The sequence below is a fragment of the Cololabis saira genome, chromosome 21, assembly GCF_033807715.1.
Source record: "Cololabis saira isolate AMF1-May2022 chromosome 21, fColSai1.1, whole genome shotgun sequence".
Taxonomy (NCBI): domain Eukaryota; kingdom Metazoa; phylum Chordata; class Actinopteri; order Beloniformes; family Belonidae; genus Cololabis; species Cololabis saira.
Window position 1 is genome coordinate 15,505,789 of NC_084607.1, and position 20,637 is coordinate 15,526,425.

The 20,637-nt window shown below is 38.1% G+C and overlaps 2 protein-coding genes across 2 annotated transcripts; both read left to right on the forward strand.

Annotated features, from left to right (window-relative positions):
* Positions 1 to 12,152: 12,152 nt before the first annotated feature.
* On the forward strand, positions 12,153 to 13,940 carry LOC133422230 (eukaryotic translation initiation factor 1b). The gene is made up of 4 exons (XM_061712175.1): positions 12,153 to 12,343; positions 12,987 to 13,150; positions 13,266 to 13,367; positions 13,478 to 13,940. Exons 1-4 carry the CDS (start codon positions 12,313 to 12,315, stop codon positions 13,520 to 13,522), a joined length of 342 nt encoding a protein of 113 aa, XP_061568159.1. The 5' UTR covers positions 12,153 to 12,312; the 3' UTR covers positions 13,523 to 13,940.
* A 1,116-nt stretch (positions 13,941 to 15,056) lies between these two features.
* si:ch211-198p11.6 (keratin-associated protein 5-4) lies at positions 15,057 to 20,620 on the forward strand. The gene is made up of 5 exons (XM_061712176.1): positions 15,057 to 15,242; positions 16,937 to 16,997; positions 17,085 to 17,195; positions 18,409 to 18,546; positions 19,899 to 20,620. Exons 2-5 carry the CDS (start codon positions 16,992 to 16,994, stop codon positions 19,983 to 19,985), a joined length of 342 nt encoding a protein of 113 aa, XP_061568160.1. The 5' UTR covers positions 15,057 to 15,242; positions 16,937 to 16,991; the 3' UTR covers positions 19,986 to 20,620.
* The last annotated feature ends 17 nt before the right edge of the window (positions 20,621 to 20,637 follow it).

Genomic DNA, 20,637 nt, shown 5'->3' on the forward strand with positions numbered 1-20,637 from the left:
ATGGGTCAGGGAATTTAGCCCTGATCCGAATAACACAGCAGCTGGGTATTGGTCTCTGGTTGCCTCCTCCCAGACGCCCATGTTGCCAGATTGTGAATTGGCGGTAGGCAGCGAACCGAAACTCTCGATTGTCAGAGCCAACATCTTGACTGTCCTCCTGAGCGAAGATGTCGGTTCACGTCATCCTCACCAGACGCAGCATACCCTCATCCAGACAGTACAGCTCCAGGTGGGCACTCCTGCTCAGACACTGGTCTGTTCAAACAGGTGCACCACACAGGCTGCCCTCTGTCTGGATGATGTGGTCCTGGTGTCTGTTGGTGAAACTCGAGGATGTCCAGCATCACTCCTGGAAGACGAGTCACCACCGACTGAAGGAGGACATCCCTCTCCTCCTGGCTCAGATGTTGTAAAGCCGTCTAGAAATTGATCAAGGAAATAGATTTACAGAGATAGATTCATATTTCAAGTCTGTGTGCTCCTATACTCATTAATTTAACAAGATTATTATAAATATTTTTGGTGTACCTGAAGATTTTAATAGTTTTACTATGAAGGAGATTAATATAATTGCTTTTTCCTCTCTTGTAGCTCTTAGACGTATTCTACTTCAATGGAAGGACCAAAAACCTCCATCTCCCAATTCTTGGTTGAAAGACCTGATGTCATTTTTATATTTAGAGAAAATTAAATACGATATTAGGGGTTGCTCTGATAAGTTTTCTTATATTTGGGAACCTATTCTTTCTTTTGTTAATTCTTTGGCATCCGTGGAAGATTAATTTAATCTGATTTAACTTAATTACAGGGAAGTATGATATTGCTAACCATGTCTCATTTTTTTTAGGGTTCCTCTTATGTCAGTTTATTTTAATTTTTATTTATTTATCTTGTTTTGTTTTTTTAATTTATTTTTATTTTTTATTTTTTTTGTTGCTGCTGTTTTGCGTGTCCTGTATTTTAGTTTATTACCTTATTTTTCCTATTATTATTGTCTTCAGTCAGAGTTTGATTGGTAATCGGTACTTACTTTGGGACCTGTTTATAATTACGTATTTTGCAGTGTGTGTGTTTTGGGGTGTTTGTTATGTTAAGTTTTGTGTCCTTATTTATTTTATTTATTTATTTATTTTTTAATTTTATTTATTTATTTTTTTTTTTTTTGTGTGTGTATGGTAAAATATAAAACGGGGTATTCTGTCGAACCCTTTAAAAGAAATGTTTATTATGTAATATAATTTACATGGATTACCCAATAAAGAAACATGTTTAAAAAAAAGATTATTATAAATAATAGCTATAACCAACCTGCATCTCAGCTAAACTGGCAGCTCGAAGCTGTGCAAGCCGTACTCTGTCCTCCTCCCTGAGAGCTCCGGTGCCTTGCCTGCCCGCCGCCCAGGTGGCCTGGAAGGAGGTCTGGACCGCGACCTGCTGCCTTCACCCCTTGAGCGTGTCCTTCCCCGACCTTCAGATTGACCTCTTCCTTGGCCCCTTCCTCTCCCGCCTCTGCCTCCTCTCCCGCCTCTCACCCCTGGTCTCACACCATGACTCATCAGACTCCGGGGCAGGCTGAGGTACATATTCCTCCTCTGAAGTGTCCTCCATCTGTGACTTCCAGAGTCAAATCAAGCTGAATACTTGCTTCTCCTCTTTTGTCTGAAGTGATTCAGAGGAAAAAGAGGAAAATCCCCAAACCGAGCTCCTGCTGATTAGTTGACTGAGAGCACCTGCCTTCAGTGCACCAGCAGAATCACTTCAGACAAAAGAGGAGAAGCAAGTATTCAGCGTGGGTCAAACCTTGAAGAAGCTACTGGTATGAATTAAAATGGCAATTGTTTTGCACTTTAAAATCATTTATGTTAAAGTTACAAGTACTTTGAATATTAAGTTAATTAAAATATTGAAACAGTATATTAATACATGTTTTCTTTAAAAGTGATGTTAATACATTTCTGTTTCTGTTTGAAGGTTTTCAACCTGATGTTCTGACATTCCTCCAATGAGAAAATAAAAATTGGAAAAAGGAAGGAAAGAGTTGTCCCGTTGCATCCTTCATGGTTGACCAGGCCATTGTCAAGTTTGGGCAGTAGCTGAATAAAGAAAAACTAGATAACTTGTCACACACTTTCCCATGACTCATCAGACTCCGGGGCAGGCTGAGGTACATATTCCTCCTCTGAAGTGTCCTCCATCTGTGACACTGACTCCTTCCAGAGTCAAATCAAAATCCTGAAACAGAAACAATGACAATAAGAACATATGTATTATCCGCAAAGGAATGTTATGACTTTATTTGATGTAATTTTTATTCAGATTCAACATTGACATTTGTCTCTTTCTTGTATTTACATTGTTATTATGCAGTGCTATTGATAGCATTCATATTGTCATATGATGGAAATGGTTTCACAAATTATCTCAGTAACTTGACACAATGAATGACACATCACACATTGAATGCTGTTACATGATAGTTCAGCCTGCAAACTCTGGAGTAGTGAAAAAGGTGACAACAAACAAAACTAAAACCCTCTTCATTCACTTCTACTACCTAGCCTGTTGACATAAAAAAAAAAATTAATGTAGCCAAAAGGTGACTAGTTTGCAGGTTACTGCACACTTACCTCATTATATTACTTATCAGCTTTTTAGCAAGCATTGTACTAACTATGTTGGCAATTAGCAAAGTCTGAATTTGGCTGCAGACACAAAGCTAAATGCTCGTAAAATACAACCACGAGGAGGAAAGTTAGCTTCACTCATCAGTCACAAAACAATATGGCTTAGTGGCTCGTGAAATGTTTTACTCACCATTTGGCCAGTGGAAGGTAAACTTACATTACAACTATCATTTTGCTAAATAAATACGCTAATGTTGTCAAGGAAATGTACTAAAGTTAGACTAAAATGAACATTGTTAGTTACTTACTTCGTCGCTTGACATGATGCTTGAAGAGGTCTTGCACACACGTCACGTAAACACCATAAACAACTCAGTCACATCACCTGCAGTGCTATGAGGAGTCCGTGCGCGCTCCCGTGCCGGCTTCTCTGTTGGCGGCAGTAACCCCAACGGTCGTCGTGATGCTAATGAGTCTCATTTCTTATTCTTGCCTCATCATCCTTTAAGTAAACAAATGTGATAATAGTACTTTGTGAAAGTCTATCAAATCAAAATGGAAAAAAAGATCTTGCTTTTAACAATATAAACAAACTTTTCTATTTTGACAAGTGTCTGTTTGAGAGACCTTGGTTACCGATTAGCACATTTTAGCAAAGTTTTATAGCTTTTGTTTTTTTTTGTTAATTTACCTACTTTCTGAGTAAATTTAAAATTTTGGTTTCAAATTTGTTGGTGTTGACAAAATGTACTGCAAGTGAAAACAAATCTCCCTACGGGACAAATAAAATAAATCTAATCTAATAAATAAAATTTGCCATTTCCACAGTTCCACTACAAATTACTGAAAATAAAACAGTTTCCTCAAGTTAGATATTTTTTTGCCGTCTTGAACAATTGAATTTGACTTTCAAGCATAAAATATTCAAATTATTTTTCCTCGTTGAAGGGAAACAAAAATCAAGACATGTTTAACCCATCGCTCCTAAAGTTAAAGAAACACATTTTAGAGCAACATAAGTAGTGTTATTTATGTAACTTTTCAGACATCAGTCACAAAGTGCTTAATAAGATAGACATAAATAAAAACATGAAATACATAAAATCTAAGACATAAAATAAATAGAATAAACTTGTCACAGCAGCCTTTTGTTTGGTTAAAATGCTAGAAGGAATAAAAGTATCTTAAGATGCTTTTTGAAAGCATCAACAGAGTCCAGTGAACATAAAGAGTTTTAAACATAAAGGTTTGTCCCATTCTCGGTGCAACTGGAAGGATCTATCTCCTCAAGTCCTAAACCGAGTGCAGGGAACCATTAACAGGTTCATATCAGATGATCTCAAGCTTCGAAGCTAATTATTGACTCAGACCTGAACTTCAACAGCCATCTAAAGTTTATCACTAAATCTGCCTATTACCACCTGAAAAACATTGCTAGAATTAAGGGGATTCTGTCTAAACAAGACATGGAAAAACGTATTCATGCATTCATTTTCAGTAGGTTGGATTATTGCAATGGCATCTTTACAGGCCTTAACAAGAAATCCATCAGGCAGCTGCAGCTGATCCAGAACCTGCCGCCAGAGTCCTTACAAACACCAGGAAACTGGACCACATTACACCGGTCATGAAATCACTACACTGGCTTCCAGTGAGTCAAAGGATAGAGTTTAAAATCTTACTGCTGGTCTACAAAGTACTGAATGGTCTTGGACCAAAATACATGCTGGATCTGTTAGTTCCCTATGAAGCTCCCAGACCCCTGAGCTTCATCTGGATCTGGTTTGTTGTGGTTCCCAAGAACAAGAACCAAGCAAGGTGAGGCAGTTCAGTTATTCTGCTCCTCACCGGTGGAACAAACTTCCTGTAGACCTGAGGTCTGCTCCAACTGTCAGCTCCTTTAAATCAGGCCTAAAAACATTACTGTTTACTGAAGCGTACTCTTAAATTAAATACTTACCTGCTGGACTCTACTGCCCTTATTTTTAACAGCTTGTGCTTTTTATTATTGTACTTCTTTTCTTATCATCTTATTCATAATTGTATTCAATTTTATTTGTTATTTACTGTCTAATTATGTCTTGCTGCCTTTAATGTCAATGTAAAGCACTTTGAATTACCTTGTGTTGAATTGTGCTATATAAATAAACTTGCCTTGCCTTCGAAGGGTTCTAGTGCTGGATTAAACCTGCAAAATAAGGAAGTGCCTGTCCACAAAGGGCTCTGAAGTTCAGGGCCAGAATTTTAAAGTTAATTCTGTATTTAAGTGGACACCAATGAAGACACTTACAGACTCGAGTTAAATGAACTTATGTGGGTCAGAGGTTTCACAGCAGAGTTCTGAACGACCTGTAGATAAATCAAATCCAAGTTTAAACACAGGAACAGGCTGTTGCAGTAATCTAATCAGAAAGACACAAAAGTATGGATTATCATCTCTAATTCATCCTTGGATGCCAAAGTTTTGAGTTTAGTGATGTTCCTCAAATGAAAAAAAAAAGCATTTCCTGACTAGTTTTTTGGAGTGGTTTTTCAAGCACATTGATTAACCAAAAATGACTCTTAATAATGTATGTTATTTATTTTTAATTAACTATTTTATTACGAGATTATGTTATATAAATTATATAATTTTGAGAAGACTGCAAATCAATAAATGACAAATAAAAAAATAAATGAGACTATTACGCAGTCACGCACGTGACGTCATGGCGTCAAGCCACGTTGAGTCTGGGCTGGACTTGGTCACGTGATTTCCGGGCCTTCTGGGTTTGTTTACGTTTTGTGAAACATTAGAAACTAGAGGCTGCAGACCGCTTGAAAAATCAAAAGATTAAAGCAGATCCCATGATTGAACCGCTATCTAAACCTCCAAGTTTTGGTATGTAATTTCTAACAAATTAAGTGTTAAGCAACAGTGTCCTAGTGCTAGTGAAGAAAACGTCACATATGGTGGAATTTAAAATGCACTCAGCTCTGTGTAGATTCATTTACTTGTTGCATGATGGATTTAAGCTTTTCAAAATATGAAAACACTTAAATCTAAACAGCCAGGGCAGTTAAGGATGCAGGGATGCTTTATTTGTCACAGTAAGGATGAGGATTTTAACAGATTTATGGTTTTAGCAGTAGAAGAAAGTGTCCATGAATCACATAGAATGAAAAGATTAACACGAAACCGGAAGAAAAGAAGCTATGAATCAAGATTTAAACTTTGTGGCAGGCTGCTGCCACCAAACACCAGACGGTGTGCATCTTCTACATCTTTCCAGTTGATCTGCAGTACCTCAGACACTGACTGTAGGTATAATATTGATTTAATCTAATTTGTCTTCTTTGTAGACTGACTTGAAGGAGCTAAGCTGGTGTTTCCACCACAGTCATGGGCTCCTCCATTGAACTGAGCCATGAGCTGAAGATGAAGCTGATTGATGCTTACAAAGGTGGGAAAGGTTATAAAAAGATATCAAAGCATTTCGGGTTCTCAATTTCCACCATCAGGAATGTCATCAAGAAGTGGAAGGCGACAGGAACTGTTGAAGTCAAGTCAAGATCTGGAAGACCAAGAAAAATTTCCACGCAAACAGCACATCTGCTGGGCACAAAAGCAAGGGAGAACCCTCACATGACTGCAAAGGACCTGCAGGAAGGTTTAGCTGATGCAGGAGTGGTGGTGCACACATCTACTGTGAAGCGCTGTTTGAACGAACAGGGCCTCCGCGGACGTGGGCGAAGGAAGACTCAGAAGGAAACTGGACTAGAAAAGACTGCACCTGAAGCTGCAGAAGAAAAGTCAGAATGAGTCAGTCACTTTATAAATGACTTCTGATGAACAGAAGATAAGGGGACAGGAGGATGATAGCCTTCATCATCACTTTAAATGCCTACAGTTGACCATTATTTGCATATAAAATGTGTAAATGTGCACAAAAGAAGTAAAAAATGAATTATTATTAAAGTTCAAGACCTCCTTGATATTTTAGTGGATATTGGATATTGGATATTGAACCACCTCAGTGTCTGCTGTCTACATCTGTTTATATAGTCATCCCTGTAGTGCACCAGTTAGCCACTGTGTCTGTGTCTCTCCTTTCTCTGTTCTTCATTCTCTCTGTCTGTTTTCTCTTTTCCTGCTCTGCCCAGCTGGTCTCCGACAGGAGGGCCCCTCCTTATGAGCCAGGTCCGGCTCAAGGTTTCTTCCCTTCTAAAAGGGGAGTTTTTCCTTGCCACTGTTGGGCCACTAGGGGAGTTTTTACCTGCCATTGTTTATGTTATGTTTATACAGTTGTATGAAAAAGTGTGTCCCCCCTTCCTGATTTTTTTTTTTTTGCATGTTTGTCACACTTAAATGTTTCAGATCATCAAACAAATTTAAATATTAGACAAAAATAACACAAGTAAACACAAAATGCAGTTTTAAATGAAGATTATTAAGGGGAAAGAAAAATCCAAACCTACATGGCCTTGTGTGAAAAAGTGATTGCCCCCTAAACCTAATAACTGGTCGAGCCACCCTTAACAGGAACAACTGCAATCAAATGTTTGCGATAACTGGCAAAGAGTCTTTTACAGCGCTGTGGAGGAATTTTGGTCCTCTCATCTTTGCAGAATTGTTGTAATTCAGCCACATTGGAGGGTTTTCGAGCATGAACCACCTTTTTAAGGTCACGCCACAGCATCTCTATCACAGCATCTCAGTCGGATTCAGGTCGGGACTTTGACTAGGCCACTCCAAAGTCTTGATTTTGTTTTTCTTAAGCCATTCAGAGGTGGACTTGCAATCACTTTTCACAAAGGACCATTTAGGTTTAGATTTTTTCCCCCTTAATAATAAAAACCTTCATTTAAAAACTGGATTTTGTTTTTACTTGTGTTGTCTTTGTCTAATATTAAAATTTGTTTGATGATCTGAAACATTTAAGTGTGACAAACATGCACAAAAATAAGAAATCAGGAAGGGGGCAAACACTTTTTCACACAACTGTATAATAATTGTTCGGGGATCATGTACTGGGTCTCTGGAAAGCGCTTCTGTTGTAATAGACGCTATATAAATTGAATAGAATTGAATTGAAGAACTTGGTTGGTTGGAGACCGCAATCAAAACCCAGAAAAACAAAATCAATTGCATATGAAGGACCAACAGACTGGACTGTGTTCTTCAAATCACTTGAAACACATCAATGGGATGTTGAAATGGCAAAAATGTCATCTTACTTGCTTTGGAAGTCAAAAATTGTGGACCTTTTCCTCACTGGTGTCAACAGAATAGCTTGTTTGCTCTTTTCATGTTTATTTTTTCATTTTCATATTGCCATATTTATTGCCATAACCCTCAAGGTCACAGTATTGATGAATGCAGAAATTTAAGGGGCTTTCAATACTTGCTCACTGCCATCCATCTGTGTTTATATGAAATCTGGAACTTTTTTTTTTTTTATGTGTGACTTTTTCCACTGTTAAAGAGTTATAAATAAAGTGCACTATATCAACGATACTCAGAATACAACACTTGTATTAGGAGGTGTGGTTAAATTAAACCGACTTAATGGATTCAGGCTCAGTGAAACCTCAGCTGGAAGACAAAAAGGACAGAAATGGATTGAATTTACATTTTATTGTCATAATTGTTAACTTTTCTCATACCACATTATAAATGCTGATAGTACCCGTTCATAAAGCACTGGTGCACACAGTTTTCACTAAATTTATTTTAAATGGTAGTCCTGTGTATTATTTTTATTATTACAGCTTCATATGCATCATTAAAAGACGAATTTCTAAATCAGACTGTGAGAGCAGAGCGGCCCAAAAACATGTCAGGACTTTAAGCAACCTGCAAACGAAAAGTCTCTGAAAACTGAAAACTTGAAAAAAGATGTTTTTGGTGCTATAGCAGGGGAGTTGTTGTGCCACGAGCCCCTCAGCCAGCAGCCAGCACAGCTGTGGCGGATTCCAATCAGCCCAGCTGCTCCACCATCATGATCAAGGGCTGCCTTCATAAGCTGCTGAGAGACAACGCTCAACGCTTAGACGTTGACTACTGTGGCAAGTATCTGCAGCAGAAAGTTTAGGCTCTGGTGTCTGAGATTTTGTAGATCTGCTATTTTTGGTCCTAACTGTTCTTTCCTTGTGTTCCAGGCTCCCTCCAGTCAATCCAGCGTCTCCCCGCTCCACCGTCCACCTCCCCCGGACTGAGTTTACTCATTAAATCCTTTGTTTGCAACTTCAGTCTCAGTGTCTTTGCTTTTGGGGTCCCTGGCACATTTGGCTATTTCTATTCTCGAGTGAGCCTAACAGGAGTACCAGTACCTTGTGCATATAATTGTTTCTCCATAAAGCTGTGTAATGACATGCTGCAAGCTGAGTATGAAATACATTCTGTTCAACTTATCTCTGGACAAAGTTACCCGTGGTGCATTAATTATCATTTCTTGATTCTTCACCTGATTTGAGTGATACTGATCTGTATTGTGAGCTGTGTGTGTGTGTGTGTGTGTGTGTGTATATATATATTTTTTTTGCTCTGCTGCTCCTCTGAGTGTTTATATTAATCCAAGAACCGGACTCCAATATTCTCCACAACACTTAAGTGACAGACGATGACACAAATAAAAGAATGTTATTTAATACTGTGATTTTGTGTGTAAATACAAAGACGCTAGATGTGGCAGAAGCTTCAGAGGGCCTGGGACTCATGTGTTTTGTTTAAAGATATATATATATATATTTTTTCTGTGTTGTCTTGCCTATAAGAATCATAGCTGTCAAGTTTTGGATTTAAAAATAAGGGTCCCACCGGCCCAACCGAGGTCCAGTATTACATTTTAAGACAGATTTACGAAAACTACCTATCAACCACTCAAACTACAATTATGTGCTCAGAATCTGATAGGCCGACCTTTGTAGACATTGAAATGCTGTGGACCATCTTGTTTGTGATTCCTATAATACAGCCTAAATGAAAACGCACACTTATTTATTTTAAATATTTTCAGTTTATATACACATTGAAATGCCTCCTCTTTCTTATTACATCCATCCATCTGATTTGTTGCTCCAAGTTTGCTCCCGTAGTCTCCACTAACCTTGCGAGCCTGCCAACCAGGCTACAGCAGGTGGCAGTTCCCGCGAGGTTAGTGGCAATTCAGTTTGTTGTTTCAAAATTATTATATTATCAAATGAGAAATTTACGGGAAAATACTAATACGGGAGGACGGTGGGAAAGAGGTGTAAAATACGGTAGTTTCCCGGCCAAAATGGGAGACTTGACAGGTATGGTAAGAATGTCTTGCTTTTTTTGCTGTAAATTGCAAACAAAAGACTAATAAACACATGTTTTAAAAAAAATATATATGCAAAAATTCCTCAAATATTATTTTATACATTTCCCTACACCTTCTTCTTCTTTTTCTTCTTCTCCTTTCGGCTTTTCACTTCAGGGGTCACCACAGCGAATCAGTTGCCTCCATCTGCAGCTGTCTTCTGCATCCTCTTCTCTTACCCCAACTACCTTCACGTCCTCTTTCACTACATCTATAAACCTCCTCTTTGGTCTTCCTCTGGGCCTCCTGCCTGGCAGTTCAAAACTCAGCATCCTTCTACCAATATATTCACTATCTCTCCTCTGGACGTGTCCGAACCATCTCAGTCTGGCCTCCCTGACTTTATCTCCAAAGCCTCTAACATGTGCTGTCCCTCTGATGTTCTCATTCCTGATCCTATCCAGTCTGGTCACTCCCACAGAGAACCTCAGCATCTTCATCTCTGCTATCTCCAGCTCTGCCTCCTGTCTTTTCCCCACTGTCTCTAGATCAAACAACATCCCTGGTCTCACCCAAGTTTTGTACACCTTTCCTTTCATTTTAGCTGAAACTCTTTTATCACACATGACACATTTCTCCACCCATTAATTTCCCCTACACCTAGTACTCGAGTTGTAAAAAAAAATCAAGGGGGATGGTGGATTTTATCATATGGGGACAGATAATTTGTGCTGATTACAAATAATATGATATATTACAAATAATAGCACTGACCAAAACACCTGCAGAAATACTGCAGGAATGACATAGCAGCAGTTAAATGCAGCCTTCTGTAAGCTTTAAATATCAACTGGGCTTACATCAAATACATCAAAACACAACAATAAAAAACACTTTTCTGAACTTATCAATATGACTCTGTCCTTCACAGGATAAGTAAAATGGATCACTGCAAAAAATCTTAACAAGAATATTTGTCTTATTTCTAGTTAAAATGTCTCATTTTAGTAAATAAATCTCATTACACTTAAAACAAGACTCATAACTGGAAAAAACAACAATTTTCAACTGTTTCAAGTAGATTTTCACTTGAAATAAGTAGAAAAATCTGCCAGTGGAACAAGATTTTTTTGCTTGTAATGAGAAAATAAATCTTGTCCCACTGGCAGATTTTCCTACTTATTTCAAGTGAAAATTTACTTGAAACAGGTGAAAATGGTCAAATAAGTTATTTTTCTGGTGTTATTTTCCTGGTGATGACTCTAAATCTTGAAATAGCAGTAAAACCACATTCATTGATGAAATGACATAAGGGATGGAAAGGGGGGGTGGCAGTTTTACTGGGGGGGTGATTTGGACCGTTTTTATTTCAGGGGGGATGATTTGGACCGTTTTTATTTCAGGGGGGATGATTTGGACCGTTTTTATTTCAGGGGGGATGATTTGGACCGTTTTTATATTAGGGCCAAACTAAGACAAAAAAAATTGGAAATTACGAGAATAAAGTCGTAAAATTACAAGAATAAAGTCGTAATATTACGAGAATAAACTCGTAAAATTACGAGAATAAAGTCATAGCCTAATTTTGCGAGAATAAAGTCGTAATATTATGAGAATAAAGTCGTAATATTACGAGAATAAAGTCGTAATATTAGGAGAATAAAGTCGTAAAATTACGAGAATAAAGTCATAGCCTAATGTTGCGAGAATAAAGTCGTAATATTATGAGAATAATGTCGTAATATTACGAGAATGAAGTCGTAATATTACGAGAATGAAGTCGTAATATTACGAGAATAAAGTTGTAAAATTACGAGAATAAAGTCATAGTTTAATGTTGCGAGAATAAAGTCGTAATATTATGAGAATAAAGTCGTAATATTACGAGAATAAAGTCGTAATATTACGAGAATAAAGTCGTAAAATTACAAGATTAAAGTCATATTGTTGCAAGAATAAAGTCATAATATTACGACTTTATTCCCGTAACTTTAGGCTATGACTTTATTCTCATAATTTTACGACTTTATTCTCGTAATTTCCTATTTTTTTGTCTTAGTTTGGCCCTAATACTCCGTCGTACATGATACATCCCCCCTCAACTCGAGTACTGCCTACACCACGATGGCAAAATTATTTGATATGGTGACGTCACCTTTGTGAAACGTAAGGCGCGGCCGGTGTCGTCATCACGTCGGCACGTTAGTGGGCGGGGCCTGGCGGTTTCTGGGCGGGGCTATAAAGGCTTGTTTTCCACCGCCTGCGCGGTGAACGACCTCCATTTTGTGAGAGCCAGTGGACCCGAGTCGACCGTCGTCCCGTGAGGAGATCAAACCGACAAATAACCGACACAAAAACTGAACTTAGCCGACGATCAGCTTGTTATCCAAGTCACTATCCGAAAGGAAAGCAAATCTTATCGTATGTCCGCTATTCAGAACCTCCAAACCTTTGGTGAGTGAAAACCGTCGAGCTGAAAGAAGACCCGGGGTGGGGGATGGGCGAGAGCTACAATCACGTTAAGCCTTTATTTTACTTTCACGTTTGGTCCTTCTCGAAACGGTTCCGATTATTCAGATTGCATCGAAACTTTTAGATTTAAATTGATTTTTAAGTTGCCTTAGCGTTAAAACAACCGCCATTAGGCCCAAACGCACTCAACGCGGTAGCGTATTGTTAAAAAAAAAAAAAAATTTAAACTAGCATATTTAAAAAAATATGTAAAAAAATTGTAAGAAAATAAGGTCCTAACTAATCTATAAAGATCTACAACTGATGTGGCGTTCCGTGTTTGCGGAATAAAGGTCTTTTTAGCGGCTGTGCGGTTTGCATGTGTGTGTGCGCAGTTTAAAGCCTGATTTATGGTTCCGCGTTACACCGACGCAGAGCCTACGGCGTAGGGTACGCGGCGACGCGCAACCTCTGCGTCGATTTAACGCAGAACCATAATTCAGGCTTCAGTGCGACGCCCTTTTGAAATTAAATCGGGAGTTAACGCCTGACTAAACTTATTTTCTTATCTTTGTGGCCGCGATGTGATTCTGAAATGCAAAACTTTGAATGTAATTTTTTTTTTTTCTTTCCTTGTCCCCCTCAGACCCCTTTGCTGATGCAACTAAGGGTGATGATCGACTCCCAGCCGGGACAGAGGACTACATCCACATAAGAATCCAGCAGCGGAACGGCAGGAAGACCCTCACTACTGTCCAGGGCATCTCGGCCGACTATGACAAGAAGAAGCTAGTCAAGGCCTTCAAGAAGGTAATGCATGAGGGTGGGGGTTCGATTATCAACAATAATCGGAACAATCAATCTGTTGCGGGAGCATTCCAACTATTGTCTAACATTTGATTTTTTTCGTGCTTTCTTCTAACAGAAGTTCGCCTGCAATGGGACAGTGATTGAGCACCCAGAGTATGGTGAAGTAATCCAACTTCAGGGTGACCAGCGCAAGAATATCTGCCAGTTCTTGATTGAGGTATTTTTTTTTATGAAAATTTTTCTTGTTCACTTGCCTTTACTGAAATTGATTCACTTTTTTGTCACATTTGTAGTGTAATTTTTAAAACATTGATTTTCTGTTTGCAGATTGACCTGGCCAAGGAGGAGCAGCTCAAAGTCCACGGCTTTTAGGAGCTGCCAGCAGCCCTCTCCCCTTCTGTCCTGGAAGGCCATTAAGTGCCCCACCCCAACCCTCTTCCCCCTTTTCCTATGCTCTGCTGTTGCTCTTCCTCCCCCTTCTCTCCCCTTCTGCAGTCCCCCCAGCTCCTATTAAGTAACACGTGAATTACCTCTGAATAACATGGGACTCTGTAACACCACTGTTCCCCTACAACACCAGGGGGCAGGCTTGCGCTCACAAAGACACACCACTGCAGCTCCACACATCAGGGATGAGTGGTGATGACCCTCCCACTCACATTTCCTCCATGTCCCTTGCGTTTTATTTCCTTTTTTCTTTTTAGGTCTTGTGCCGCAACGAGGCGCAGTTTCATGTAATGTTTTTGTTTTGTATTTAAAGGTGTTTCAATAAAACGATGAGTCTCCATAATGTATTGGAGTGTTGTCATGGGGTGAGGGTGGGGTGTGTGCAAAGGAGGGTTGCACTTCAAATGCTATATCATGGGTTTAAAAAAAAAAAAAGACTGCAGATGGAAGGGGACATTTGAGTGGCTGCAGTTAAGGAGTTTTACATACTTGCCATCAAGAGCTGTTTTAACTTTTGTACTAAAGTTCCCCTGGTGTGCCAGTTCTCGTTTGGGCAGGGATGTCTGAATCAGAGCATTTACCATTTTCATTCCATTTTTTTTAAGCTTTTTTTCTCCCTCCCCATACCACAGTATCAAACTTGAGCATTCGGTGGTACTCCCACTTTGATCAAAGTGTGGCCTGTAATAAAGTCTGATTATTCACTGTGATTATACCAGGATGAGGGAAAGTGAAAGTCAGAATTTTTTTTTTTTAAGTGAGGAGAGTCTTGGTGCTTGACTAGCTTTCTTTGGTCCAATCACTTTGGTACCAAGCGGATACTGAAGGACACAACTCTAAAATGTCCTGTAATGCAATAATCTGTTGTGATGTTTAACAAGTAATGGCAACAGAGGTGATGGTTTGTTTTGGAAATTCCTCATTTGGTTCAATAAAACTTGAGCAGTTGAAGCCTGTCCTGCGTGGGTGGTTTTACTTGTGAATTGGCAGAAGCACTTTTGGCTTAAATGCTAAAAAAAATTCAGTTTCAAACAGGAGTCTACAACAGAAAACCAAACCCTTGTTCACAGTAGGAGAGGCTGCAAAATTATTTTTATGTGTGTGTGTGTGTATATATGAGCAATTAAGTGCAGTTTTATACAGAATGGGTCAGGAAAGGAATAGCATATTAGAATATATATTAAAACTAAAAAACTGCATTCAAAAATGTAGATAATTATACATCTACTGAACAAAGATTAAAAAAAAAAAAGATTAGTGTAGGTTTTTTTTTAATACATTTTGAAGATTTTATGGGTTTTTCTCTTGAGTCTTTGAGGATGAACAACTGAAACCTATTTTGAGAAAAATATTCTGGTTAAAAAGGGAAATATCTTCTAATCAATGAATACTAATAACGTACAGGGACGCTACTTTTGAGTAATTTGTCCCTTCCGGGGATCCGTCAGTGTCCATGGCAACGCAGCTGGCGCCGCCACACCAGGAACCTCGACGGTTTCCATGTTTCCATTTACCCGAGTCTAACATGCTGTTTTTCAGATTTACTTTGCGATTATAACTGGATGACCTTATCAGACATAACTAAAGGTGTGCTGAAGATCACAAATATTATTTATAGGCCGATAAAAGGGCGGGAGTTCAGATGGTAAGTTTTTTTTTTTTTTAAATGTTTCCGAACCAGTCTGGGTTGTTTTGGAGAAACTACTGCTAGCAGCGGTTTAGCGACTTCAGTACGTGGGCACTGTGTCACTCTTAAAACTTTAATGATCATTTTATGGTGTTCCTCATTTTTATACGTTTTTTCTTTCTAATATTGTAAGACTCAGAAAAATCTTAGAGCTGTGAAACGTCTTAAATCAGGTCTAGAAAAAACGACCAAAAAGATATATAATATATATGCTTTTATATATATCTACGTGTGTCATATAAATAACAATATATAAAACACTGTTTATGCTTTTTGAAACCTGCATTCAATTAGGCAAAATGTAAAATAGCGACATTTCATGACTTTTTCTTTCATTCTGATGACCTCAGGTCATGTGGCAATCATATTCACAGTATTTACACCTTTCAAGCCTTGATTAAATAATGTCATAGATGGTAAGGAGTGTATGAAACACGATTTGTGATTTCTTAAGTCTTTATTTTGTTAGCAGTTAGACAACTTTGGACCAGGACCAAAACATCTTAATCTCTATTCAAAACTAATCACTCATTTTGAAACATCTTATATTTTACTTTCCCACACAGGAGGCTCTTAGCTATGTCATAAATCCAGGTGGTGACTTTTTATTTGGCCAGGCACAGGTGTATATTACTGTTGTACTTGAGATGGATTATTTGCTGTGTACGTACACTACTTTGACAGTACAGACAGTTACTGCAAAGACACACAAACTGACCAAAAATAAACTAAATGCTCACTCAGCAGCACAATCTCAGAGACAAGAGGAGCAATTAAGTTAATACTAGTCAGCACTGAAAACAAAGACGTACAAACAAGCTCAAACATGCTGAAAAGAACCTGATTACAAGGCAGGGTGTATTGTAATATTTATATTAAGGCATCAGAGAAAATGTTTGACTGAAACCATTTATTAACATAAAATAAAGAAACAAAATTAAAGTGAAATAAGAAATACTTTGATAATCCCATAGGGATTGGTACATAGAGATATAGATTTACAGTAGATGTTTTACAAACTGACAAATAAATAAAAATAAAGCTACCGTAATAATAATAATGATAAAACCCATAACATTTAGGCAAGGCAAGTTTATTTATATAGCACAATTCAACACAAGGTAATTCAAAGTGCTTTACATCGACATTAAAAGCGGCAAGACATAATTAGACAGTAAATAACAAATAAAATGAAATAAAATTATGAATAAAATGATAAGAAAAGAAGTCAAATAATAGAAAGCACAAGTTGTTAAAAATAAGGGCAGTAGAGTACAGCAGGTAAGTATTTAATTTAGGAGTACGCTTCAGTAAACAGTAATGTTTTTAGGCCTGATTTAAAGGAGCTGATAGTTGGAGCAGACCTCAGGTCTACAGGAAGTTTGTTCCACCGGTGAGGAGCAGAATAACTGAACGCTGCCTCACCTTGCTTGGTTCTGGTTCTTGGGAACCACAACAAACCAGATCCAGATGAACCTCAGGGGTCTGGGAGCTTCATAGGAACTAACAGATCCAGCTTTTATTTTGGTCCAAGACCATTCAGTGCTTTGTAGACCAGCAGTAAGATTTTAAAGTCCTATTTGTCAGTAAAACCAAGGAAAACAAAAGGAAAAAACAGATTAATAACGAAGTTTTAACTTTTTTTCCCCCAGTCAGTGGTCCGTGAGAGTCTTGTGACAGTTAAAGTTTTCTCCACGGAGCTACACGATGAAAGTAAGAAATTATATTTGATATGAACATGATTGCAGTTGTCTGTTCAGGGGTTTTATTTATTTTTATTTTTTGGCCCTTTTCTCTCAGGTGTTGGCTGTTTGGGAGCTGGCCATCCCTCTTCCAGCAGTGATGTTGATCGTTGCAAGTCTTTACATGATCCTCCTGGGGACTGGGCTCTGGATCCGACACTGCCTCAAGGTTGGTGCTGCTGACCCGGTTATTGTTAATGAGCTGAGAGTTTTTTCTTACTGAACTTTGTAAAATGGCAAATGTGTGTGTTGGTTTTGAAGCAGGTGTTAGAATGTACATGATAAACTGAAGAGAATGGATGGTGGTAAAGATTTGAATTTTAAAACTGGCATTAATATTTAAGGTCACAGTGAAATCATAAATTATGGCTAATTATTCTTATATGATCAGTTTTGCACTATATTTCACCATTACATTTGTTTTTTTCCTCAACAGGTTTTGTTTCTCTGAAATTCTAAAAGAAATTTTAGAATTGTTTTTCCTAAAATTTTAAAATACATTTATGTTTGCTCTGTTTTTATGCCTTTATTTAGATATATTTGCTTATTTTTATTGTTGATTTGGGGATTTGGATATGCTTCAGCATTTTGGTGGACTGAGGTTGTTTTAAATGAGCTATAGACATAAACTTGACACAACTTGTTTTTGTTTTATTGAAGATCAATAACTAATAAGAATTCCAAGAAGTAATTATTGGATTTACAGCAACTTTTTTGTTTTAGGAAGGCTTCGTCAAATTGTGAATATAAATGGTTAGGGTTATAACAGACAAGGTGGATGGTGCGAATTTTTAATTGAAGCGAATGTAAAATATAAAGAACCAAACACAAACAGCATACTTCTTTTCAGTTCTCAGGAACTTTAAAGATATTAGTTTCACTTGTGTAACCAGGAAGATAATCCAGGGCTCACAGATGAGATGACTGATCCACCTGCGGCGTTTGTTGGATTTATGTATGGATTTGTAGAAGTTCTTATAATAAAATTTATATTTTTTAAATGAAAATATTTTCTCTATCATGCTTGAAAGTAATTTTGTAGTATTTTTGCAAAATACTTTAAACCATGCCTTCAATGTTCTGTGCAGGTAGATGTACTAAAAAGAAAAATCAGAGTAAGAGGAAGGCATCCAGTGACAATGTATTATGTTCTACTGAAAGGAGATGCTGTATCTGTAATACTGTATACTAAGGATGCAAACGATGGATATGAACTCAGTCAATACCACAATGTAGACCATGAGTGGACAGCAGCTGAATTTGAGGGGAGGAAGAATGTTTATGTTCCTACTTCATTAGTGAGATTTGATGTCTGTAATTGTATAGAAAAAACAAAGGACCAAAGTAATAAAACCTATCTGACATTGTTCTCTTTCCTGCAGGACCGCTGTTCTTCAGATTGCACTGATTGTTGTCCACGTGTTTCTCTCTGTGAGCAATGCTACAGACTGGCTGAAACGTGTAACTACCGCATGCCAACCATCCGCTCGTTCCTGCCTAACTCATGCTGTTCACCATCCGTAAGTAAACCTTTAAACAAGTCAACATTATGCTTCCATCAGAGGAGGCTTGATCACCTAACTCACAAATAAAATCATGTAAACATTTCCACAATCCATTTTACTACTTTCCTGGTAGCTGTGATGTAGAAGCTGCAGGGAAATCCAACAATGAAAACTATTTTAGAAAATCACTATTGATGGTCAGTTGTTGATGGAACTTGTCTGTGATGGTACGCTTTTGCATCCATTCATTACACTGCAATGAATGGGCTTGTAATTTACCCAATACACTTGAATTGAATGAATAAGTATATTTTTGTGGACTGATCTATTTTTGATAACTTGAGCCAAGTTGGTAATAACTGGGGCTCATTCAGGAACTAAACCTGGGACCTCTCACACCCCTAGTTTCAGCGGCAACCACCAGTTTAACTTCCTCCACAGAACCAGGAAGGCGAGCCTAATAGGGCTTTAACAAGTTCACATGAAAAACAAATGTTTCCCTCTTACAATTAATACCAAATACCTTGTAGTTTTTATCAGAAACTTCATCAACAACTAAATATAGACCAGATAAACAAGTTTAGAGTTACAGGAAGGGTAAAACATACATCTCTCTGCTCTACAAGAGACACATTCCTTTATCTTTCTTTGGATATTCATCATCTTTTGGATTCATTAAGGGTTTCATTGTGGTACGGACTATAAAATTAAGAAATTTAGTTAAATATTTGTTCAGATGACAGAAATAAAATTCTCAAGTTCAACACATGGTACAATTGATTAGACAAGAAGTTAAGCACAGTTAATGAAGGGAGACATTAATTGTTAAATGGCAAAACAAAGCAAAATCAAAACAAAACATACTCAAATAACGCTGTAATTTGAAAACCTGTTGAGTTTTCATACTTTCATACGCTTCAACACATTTTCTGAAAACAGTCCCAAATAGTTTTGGGTTTGGTTTTTTTGTTTGTGTCAGAGGGGTTCCCAATCAGGAAGAGATGTGTGTAAAATGAGGGCATTTTGGGTGCTTAAAATAATCTGCAACATTTTTTAGGAAGGAATGATCATAGTCCTTAATTTATGTGTGGATTCTCTGTCTCCACCTGCTGCAAACTGGAGCTTCACAGAACTGTAAAATATTTATAGAAAAAATGTTTGAATGTAAGCTCTTTTATATTCAGACCATGCGAGAAAAAAAACACCCTTATAGGTGCAGGGAAGGCTTGATTAATTATTGGTGATCTTAATTTAAGCAATACCACTTATTTTTTTCTTATTTTTTGAATTTGAGCAGTCAGCTCTCTTTCTTCTTGGTGCACTGCTGTATTTTTAAAACCCCTTCCCCCCTCTCCAACCCCCCACAGTGTGCCAACATGGACTGTTCCTGCGCCTGTCAGCCTCCGGCGTGTGAAGACTTCAGCTGTTTCTGCTTGGAGATCCGGATCAAGTAAAGGACAAAGGTGGACATGTTTTTGCACTTCACACTTTTCATTTTATGCCTTTAGTTTGAGAGTTTACGTTACAAGGTGACATGAACAGTTGGAATTGAAGTCTCAGGCCGACTTCATTATCCGGGTCTTAAACCTCTTGTTGTTGTGTATCGACATGACTTCTTCTCCTTTACTCACTTCAAATCAACCTGTTACTGCCTCAAATACTATAGCTTGTTCATTTTCCAGAGTGTTTTTCCCCCACTGTAATAAACTGAGTTAACAACACTATTTATAAGAACTGTGATGGACTGGTGACCTGTCCAGGGTGTACCCCTACCTTTCACCTGAAGAGAGCTTGGATTTGCTCGGGTAGACCCCTGTGACCCTAAAGTTTGAGTACGGTACAGTGTGGTGGAGCTGATGTCTGTCTGGTCTGCTGCTCAGGACTGATGCTCCAGAAGGTTTGTTCCACTGAAGTTCATAGCAACTATAAAAACACGGATACACCTTTACAAAAATGCTGGTGGAGGCCATGGACCCCTGAGTAGTGGAGGTTGGCAGACTGATTTCCAGCCTGACCACATACTGAAGACCGTTGGACACTAAACTCCACTTTGTGCCCTGATATGTTCATCTATCTCTGATTATTGAAAAAAAAAAACACTTTTAT